The 9,488-nt window shown below is 44.2% G+C and overlaps 1 protein-coding gene across 5 annotated transcripts in view; it reads right to left on the bottom strand.

Moving 5' to 3' along the window:
* PLEKHM3 (pleckstrin homology domain containing M3) overlaps positions 1-9,488 on the bottom strand; it is a 130,712-nt gene that overhangs the window by 39,961 nt on the left and 81,263 nt on the right. For all 5 annotated transcript variants that reach the window (XM_044431860.1, XM_044431863.1, XM_044431864.1 and 2 more), the window contains exon 6: positions 2,689-2,752. In XM_044431860.1, coding sequence (XP_044287795.1) covers positions 2,689-2,752 — 64 coding nt within the window. The remainder of the gene's footprint in view (positions 1-2,688; positions 2,753-9,488) is intronic.

The following is a 9,488-nucleotide window of genomic DNA, read 5'->3' as shown; positions in this document are numbered from 1 at the left end:
AATCTCCCGGATATTAGTTGGGAGACTCACTCGGCGGTGACAGCCAGGTCACATCGCTTCCTAGAAGCTATAGAGGGAGGGTTTTTCACACAGAGGGTCCGAGAGGTGACGAGGGGGGAAAACATCTTTGACTTGGTCTTGACCAATAGGGAGGAGCTGATAGATGAAGTACAGATTAGGGGAGCTCTGGATGCGAGTGATCACTCCATCCTTTGCTTTGAGATCTGGGGAACGGGGACGTTCAGCAGGTTGAGCACTAGAAGCTGGGACTTCAAGAGGGCCAACTTTGGCCAACTGAAGGCCAGACTGGGGAAAGTCTCCTGGGATAGGTTACTGGAAGGCAAGCGAGTTGAGGAGGGGTGGATGCCACTCAAAAGGGAGGTTTTGGAGGCACAAGCCTTGACGATACCTCTAGTTAGTAAGCGGGGGAGGCGAAGGAGAGTGCCACCATGAATGTGAAAGGAGGTGCTTAGAGGGATTAGACGCAAGAGGAACCTCCATAGGAAATGGGTACTGGGGGAAACAGACAAAAGGGTATACCCGGAGAAGGAGGTCCATTGCAGAAGGATTCTTCGCAAGGCTAAGGCTGATTATGAGCTGAGACTTGCCAAGAATATCAAGAGCAACAAAAAGGGCTTCTTTCAGCATATAATTGGGCAGAGGAAGGAGAGACAAGTAGTGGGGCCGCTAAATAAGGAGGAAGGAGATCCAGTCACTGATACGAGGGAACAGGCACAGATGCTAGACTATTTTGCCTCTGTGTTCTCCCCAAGGCAGGACTAGAGAGATTCACATAGGAGATTAGATGACGCTGGGGACTGGGGCACAGATTAGAGTCACCCCCTAGAAGTTGAGAGGCTCCTCAGGGCACTGGACATTACAAAGGTGCCAGGTCCTGATGGGTTACACCCAAGAGTACTTAGAGGGATGGCAGGGGTTCTCTCACGCCTGCTGGCCTCCATTTTTGAGGCCTCGTGAAGAACAGGTGAAATTCCAGAGAACTAGAGGGTGGCGTCAGTGGTCCCAATTTTCAAAAAGGGTAGTAGAAGGGGCATGGGGAATTACAGACCAGTTAGCCTCACATCCATTGTAGGAAAAACAATGGAAAGGCTCATAATAGTGAGAGATCTAGTGATGCTGGATAGGGAAGGGAGGCTGGTGACCACACAACACGGTTTCAGCAAAAACAGGTCCCGCCAGACAAACCTTGTGGAATTCTACGACAAGGTTTCAAGATGGCTAGATGGAGGGGAAGCAGTGGATGTAGTATACCTGGATTTCAGCAAGGCCTTTGACAAAGTGCCCCATGGCTGGAGAGCAGCGCTTGTGAAAGGGACCTCGGGGTGCTGGTTGAGTGCAGGCTAAACATGAGTCAGCAGTATGATGCGGTGGTTAAGAGAGCGAACGCCACCCTTAGTTGCATAGCCAGAAGTGTGGCTTCTAGATCGAGAGAGTTATTACTACCACTCTATACGACTCTGGTGCGCCCACAACTGGAGTATTGTGCTCAGTTTTGGGCCCCTTATTACAGGAAGAAGATAGCCAAGTTAGAGCCGCAAGGTTAGTGGCCGGTTTGCAGGGCGTGGCTGGTTTGCAGGGGATGCATATGAGGAGAGACTGAGGGAACTGGGTCTCTTCCACCTGGAGAAGAGGACTCAGAGGGGATATGTTGGCGACATACAGGTATATGAGGGGATGTCACACGGAGGTGGGTAGAGACCTGTTCTCCCCTGCAGAGGAAGGCAGGACGCGCTCCAATGGAGCAAAGCTTAGGGAGCCAAGGTTCCATTTGGATGCCAGGAAGCACTTCCTGACAGTTAGGACCCCGAGGGTATGGAATGGGCTTCCACAGGAGGCGGTTGAGGCCCCATTGGTGAGGGTGTTCAAAGATAGGCTAGCCATGCACATGGTGGGCATGTCGTGAGCGGAGCCAGGGGTCAGACTAGATGGCCTGGGAGGACCCTTCTGATTTGCTTTGTTTCTATGTTTCTATGGGCTGACCCCACTGAGTTCTAGTATTATGAGAAGGGAAGAACAATGTCTCCCTATCCACTTTTCCATACTGTGCACAATTCTATACATTTCTACCATCTTTCCCTTTACCCACGTTTTAACAAACTTAATAATTCCATATGTTGTAACATTTCCTTGTAGGGTAGTTGCCCTTTTCTGCATTTCAAGGGTTTTAACCTCAGTTATTGGGCAGGATTTAAATGAAATAAACTCCCCCTTTCAATTTCTTTATATCAGCTCCCCCATTTTAGAGAAGTTTCCTGTTTTGAGGTCAAATATGGTTATTTTGGACATCTTTGTCCATTTTCCACTTAAATATATATTAAATTTAATAGCACTGTGGCTGCAGTTTCCAATCGGTTCTACAACATCTACATTTTGTAGTAATTCTTTGTGACACTGCTTAGTGTTAAATCCAGAGTGATCTAGTCAGTTCCATGACCAACTATTCTGCAGTACTGTCACACTCAGCTAAAGCACTGAGAGATTAAATCCCTTTGTCATGACTGATTATAAGTAAGCAAGCAATGACTAAGATATTCTTTTAGCTATTATTTGGGGAAGGCTTCAAATGTTTTTTCTTGGCCTGGAAAAGCTCATTAAGACAAGAAAATCTGAGCAAAACTGAGCTGGATAAACTCACACAGAATATCTGGACAATCTGAGATCATTTACCTGTTGGAGATCTGCTAGGGAATACAGATGGATCTGCTGAAAAAGATACTCCCTGGGAAAAATTCTAGAAAGAGAGAGAAGGGGAGGGGGAGAGAAGTCGTGGTCAGTATTTGCAAACTTTCAACGTACACCTTCTTATTTTGAAGTTTTCTGTAAAGTAAGGTAAGGAAACATCCTATGTCACCTTAAAGGCTAACAATGTTGCTATATCATTAGCTCATGGACTAGAATCCATTTGATCAGATGCATGGGGAGCATACATCAGGAGTGTTAAAATGCAATAAATTCAGCATTAACTATCTGCAATGTCTGTCCATATACTTCCATTCCATTGTGATTTAACTATTCCTGCTTTGTTTATCACTTCAATATGAATAGCTATCTTACATAGTATGGGACCTGTTATGGAACAACTTGGAAATTTACTCTGTAATGCCATTTAATGTTTATATAGCACTTGTTCTAGGAATTCAAAAAACCTTACATATGCCTGGTTTGCATGATGTCTTATTAAGCACTCTAGAATTTCCCCAATATCCTTGCAGGGTGTGACTTTTCGCTGCCTGCAAACCTGGCAAGGGTGAGCAGCTGAGATGGTTGACAAAACACCCAGAACACAGACTGGCCAGGTTCACACAGTAACATTTATTTATTTATTTAGATTTTTATATACCACCCCATTCCCAAAGGCTCTGGGCAGTTTACAAGAGATAAAAGCCAACAATAGTTCAAACTTAAATTAAAACCAAGCATAAAACTAATCTGGGAAGGCCTATTGGAAGAGATGCCTCCAATGAAAGGAGATGCCTCCCTCTTGAAAGTAGCAGACTGGGATATCTGACATATCTCCCCCTGCAGGCCATTCTACTGTTTAGGGGCAACCACTAAGAAGGTCCCCTGGATAGCTGACATTAATCAGTGACTTCAATCAATCCCTGCATGATTTGCTTAGTTACCTCACAGCATGCAGGTTATTCTATTGTCCGAACCTGGCAAGGTACACAGTGGGTGGTGGCTTCAACCACTCCAGAATGTTGCAAGAAGCCATGGGTTCTAGACTGATTTTGAAGACATCTCTACTGTGCTTTTCAACAGGTTAGGACAATGCAGCAACCCATGTGCCATGAAGGTAATAAGGCAACCCATGCAGCCCATGAGCAACTCACATGACCAAGTGATTGTATGAACCAGGTCATTTTGCTGTCGGGTTGCTGGGTGATTTGTTAACTACTCCAGCCACCTATCCTCACTGGGTTTGTATGTAATGATAAGCTATGGCATGCCCTCTCCTATGCCTTAAAATGCCAGCATTTTAAAAAGCTTAGCCAGAACACAAGTACATATGGAAACTAACCCACAGTGGGCAAACTGGCCCAGTGATATGGTTCACATGATCACACAGTAGTTATCAAGTCAAAGTGGTTTGTAAACTACCCTGCATAATTTACATAATTGCCTGCTCTGGTGTGGCATCTTGTGCTGTATGAACCTGGCAAAGATGGCTTGTTGGGAAGGATGAAAAACTACTCAGAACCCATGAGCTGTAGGATGGTTTGTTACCCACCCCTACAAGTGACCCTCACTGGATTTGCATATCACGAGAATTCAAGCCAGTGAGAATAATTAAACAAATCAGATCAACACAGACAGGAAGATAGCAAGTCATGGTGACATGTTAACCAACCTGCAAAACAGGCTATTAACTCACTTAATTATTACAATTCTCTTGTAAAATGAAAGGCATAATTCCTACCTCGACAGCCGATTCCAGAAGGTGGTGCTGGGGGACTTTGGCTCTGTGCCATGGCAGCTATGCCATGGAATACTGCAGGGGTCCATTTTGCCTCCCTTGCTATTCAACATCTACATGAAACTGCTGGGAGAGGTCATCAGGAGGTTTGGGCTGCAGAATCATCAGTATGTTGATGATACCCAGCTCTACCTCTGTTTTTCAACCGATCCAGGTGAGGCTGAAACTCAATCCAGACAAGACGGAGGTCCTGTTGGTGGGTGGTTCGAGCTCCTGGGTAGGTGACTTGGACCTTGCCCTGAATGGGGTTGCACTCCCTCTAAAGGACAGGGTCCGTAGCTTGGGAGTGCTCCTCGACCCAGAGCTGTCCCTGGAAGCTCAGGTGACTGCAGTGGTGAGGAGCGCTTTCCTTCAGCTTCGGTTAATCCATTAGCTGCGTCCCTACCTGGAGGACGATTGCCTAGTGACAGTGACACATGCACTGGTTACTTGCCGGTTGGATTTCTGTAATGCACTCTATGTGGGGCTGCACTTGAAGACAGTCTGTATACTTCAGATGGTGCAAAATAAAGCAGCCAGGTTGCTGACAGGGAATGGGCGTTACTCTCACATAACACCAGTCCTCTACCAGCTTCACTGGCTTCCCATCAAAGTCCGGGCTCAATTCAAGGTGCTGGTTATTACCTATAAAGCCCTTAACGGCTTGGGACCAGGATACCTAAAGGAACGCCTTCTTCCGTATTTGCCCTCTCGCCCCCTGAGAGAGGCAGCAGAGGCTCCCCTTCGGGAACCCTCCGTGAAAGACATTAGGAGGCAAAGTACCCAGAGGAGGGCTTTCTCTGTGGTGGCACCCCACCTATGGAATGCACTCCCCAGAGAGGTCTGCCTGGTGCCGTCATTATTTGTTTTTTGGCGCCAGGCTAAGACCTTTTTATTTCAACAATATTTTAATAACTTTTAACATCAGTTTATAGGTTTTAATCTGCAGCCAGGGTGGATCTGGATTTTATTTGTATTATGTTTTATTTTATTTTATGTAAGCCGTCCCGAGGCTATGCGATGGGATGGCATACAAATACTCTAAATAAATAAATACATACATACATACATGGCAGAAGGAGTTTGATGATGGCTAAGAAATAGAATGTCTACTTTGTCATCCTATAAGTTCATGGTGGAGCTGAAATTTGAGTCAGCAACTCTTAAATATATTTCTAAACACTTCTGTACTAGTGATGGATGAATCATTCTATTTCCCATCTGTGTCACTTCTGCAGGTGCTTGTCTATAAATCCATTCCACCCTGTTTCTGCATTAATCTGTTTAACAACTGTTTAACAACCTATTACAATTCAATGCATGACTTTAAATACATTTTCTCTCATTGTATACAGGTTTAAATGCATTTAATGTGTTCTTTGAGCAGAGAATTGCAGTGGAACATTTAGGAAGTGTAAAAACCAGTAGATAACTAATGACATGTGGAGGCAAAATCACAACAGCATGGGATCAGGGGGCAAGAGGCTCTAATGAAGTGTGGCTGGAGGGAATGTGTTCCTCATTAGTGGAGGTGCAGCACTATACTGCACATGCCTAATGGGAATGACTCCCAGGTAAGCATGTGAAGTATTGCTAACATGATCCACACATTTGTACTGCAATGCATAAGAACTGATACTAGCTTTCTGTAAGCTATCCTTCACCCACTTTACTATTGAAAGTAGTTATACCGGATCACAATTATTCTGAATTGCAGAACTGCATCACTCCCCCTAAGGCATGAACCCTCTTCTCTGGATGCTGAGGGGTACTACTAGGTCTTCTTTAAAAACCATTTCCAGAACTATCACTGGTCAAATATGAAGACTACCAAAGAAGTGCTGCCTCCAGAGATTAATCTAGCTGTACGTAAATACAGAACATCTTCTTAGAACCCAAATAGTTTCGTTATATTTCAGAGTTTTGAGAAATACAAATACAGTGGTACCTTGGGTCATAAACATAATCCATTCCAGGACTCTGGTCATGACCCAAACTGGTCGTGAGCCAATTCAAATTTCCCCATAAAGGTCAAAGTAAATAAGGTTAATCCGTTCTGCAACTACTTTTTTTACTCACAAAAAATTGAAGCAAAGTGACAAAGAACAACAAAGATTGCAGCCACTCCCCCGCCCATGCAGGCGGGTGGGGGGAGGTGGGTGCAATCGCGGCCATCCCCCCCAGCACGATCGTGATCGCGCCCGTGCAGGGAAGGCAGGCATGCTTGTGATTGTCACCCGATGCAGAGTTTGTGACCTGTGGCAAAATTTTTATGAAATTTATGTCCATGGCCCAGTTTAGTCATGAAGTGAGGCATTCGTGAGCCAAGGTACCACTGTACAAATGTTGAACATCCCAGAAACAAGATTTAGATACCCATTCACAAAGTTCAGCTTTAACATACAATCCAAATGACTGGGTATAATTACTGGCATTTCAACAGAACTTCAGGTTTGTATTTTCCAAAGCTAGCTAGCTTTTCTTCATATTAATAATCTTTTGTTACAAACTGCAAGAAAATTGCAATTTGTCATTGGAAGAAGGCTTATGCTATAAAAGGATGACTGGCATTCAGGTGTTTGGGAAATCACAGTTGTACATACAACTACTAATTTTATTTGCAAATGGAAAAAAACAAACTACATTAATCATTATCTAGCTTATGTATTTTAAAAGAACATTAGCATTATACCACTAATTGAGACCATCTATCTTATTTTCATCACTGTAATCCACATGCACAAATATTATTTAAATAACAGCCCCTACAAGCACATACGTGTAGTCAAGGCTATGGTGCATATAGTCAAGTGTGTATAGTCAAGGATATGGTTTTCCAAGTTGTAATGTATGGCTGTGAAAGCTGGACCATAAGGAAGGCTAAGCACCGAAGAATTGAGGCCTTTGAATTGTGGTGCTGGAGAAGACTCCTGCGAGTCCCTTGGACTGCAAGGAGATCAAACCAGTCAGTCTTAGAGGAGATCAACCCTGACTGCTCTTTAGAAGGCCAGATGCTGAAGATGAAACTCAAATACTTTGGCCACCTAATGAGAAGGAAGGACTCCCTGGAGAAGAGCCTAATGCTGGGAACAATTGACAGCAAAAGAAGAAAGGGACGGCAGAGAATGAGGTGGCTAGATGAAGTCACCGAAGCAGTTGATGTGAGCTTAGGTGGACTCTGGGGGATGGTGGAAAATAGGAGAGTCAGGAGGAATGTGGGGTCATGAAGGACTGGATGCGACTTCGCAACTAACAATACATGCAAGTACGCTAAAAAATTTACTTCTCAAATGACACATGTGCCAAGATACCTCAACATCTGCTACAATTTAGTTTTGAAAGCTCTCCTTCTCTCTCTCTCACCTAATGAAATGCAACAATTATATGTAGCCTACAATAAGTAAATGATTGGTAAGAGAATAAACAATAAGAAAAGCATACCTATTCCCATTACCATAGAAACTGTGACAGGGTTATATCCTTGAAAACTAAGGCCTGTCTAATTCTTTATTATTTATTTTTATGGAATCCCCATTTACTGTGGAAACATATGTTGCTTATTTGTGATGGAAGCCAACAACAGCATAACCCAGGTCTACGGCTGACAACAGCACTCCAAGTGCATTATGAAGCTCTCAAAGGGAGCATGAGACACTCATTGCCTTGAAGATCATGTACCTAATGGCCAGAAACAATTGCATCCAGGGCTGAGTGCTTGAAAGGTAACAGCATAAGCATGACCGCCCCCTCCCTCTTCATGGATCAATGCCTTGCCGTGGTGAAGGGGCTTGCGTAGCACAATGAAGCTATGAGCTATGCCATGCGGAGGCACCCGTGACAGTCAGGTCATAGCAGAGAGCTCTGACAAAAAGTGATCCACTGGAGAAGGAAATGGGAACCCACTCCAGTATCCTTGCCAAGAAAACCGCATGGATAGTACCAAAAGGCAAACAGATATGACGCCGGAAGATGAGCCCCTCAGGTCGGAAGGTGCCCAATGTGCTACTGGGGAAGAGCAGAGGGCCAGTACTAGTACTGCAACAAAGAATGAAGCGCCTGGGTAAAAGCCGAAAGGACACTCAGTTGTAGATGTATCTGGTGGTGAAAGGAAAGTCCAATGCTGTAAAGAACAATACTGCATAGGAAAATGGAATGTAAGATCTGTGAATCAAGGCAAGCTGGACATGGTCAAACAGAAGATGACAGGACTGAACATTGACATCTTGGGAATCAGTGAACTAAAATGCATGGGAATGGGTGAATTTAATTCAGATGACCATCAAGTATACTTCTGTGGGCCAGAATCCTTCAGAAGAAATGGAGTAGGCTTCACAGTCAATAAAAGAGTAGGAAAAGCAGTACTGGGATACAATCTCCAAAATGACAGAATGATCTCAGTTTGAATCCAAGGCAAACCATTCAACATCACAATAGTCCAAGTCTATGCCCCAACCACTGGTGCTGAGGAGGCTGAAGTTGACCGATTCTATGAAGGCCTACAACACTTCTAGAATTAACACCAAAAAATGATGTCCTTATCATCATGGGGGATTGGAATGCTAAAGTAGGAAGTCAAAAGATAACTGGAATAACAGGCAAGTTTGGCCTTGGGGTACAAAATGAAGCAGGGCACAGGCTGGTAGAATTTTGCCAAGAGAATACGCTGGTCATAGCAAACACTCTTTTCCAACAACCCAAGAGACAACTCTGCACATGAACATCACCAGATGGTCAACACAGAAATCAGACTGAAGATGTGCTCTGCAGCCAAAGATGGAAAAGCTCTATGCAGTCAGTAAAAACAAGACCAGGAGCTGACTGTGGCTCAGATCATGAGCTTCATGTTGCAAAATTTAGGCTTAAATTGAAGAGAGTAGGGAAGAGCACTAGGTCACTCAGGTATGACCTAAATCATATCCCTGATAAATATACAGTAGAGGTGACAAATAGATTTACGGAATTAGATCTGACAGACAGAGTGCCTGAAGAACTATGGACGGAGGTTTGCAAC

Source organism: Varanus komodoensis, unplaced genomic scaffold (assembly GCF_004798865.1).
Source record: "Varanus komodoensis strain SLA01 unplaced genomic scaffold, ASM479886v1 scaffold23, whole genome shotgun sequence".
Taxonomy (NCBI): domain Eukaryota; kingdom Metazoa; phylum Chordata; class Lepidosauria; order Squamata; family Varanidae; genus Varanus; species Varanus komodoensis.
Note: the sequence above shows the minus strand (reverse complement) of the source record. Positions and strands in the feature narration are given on the sequence as shown.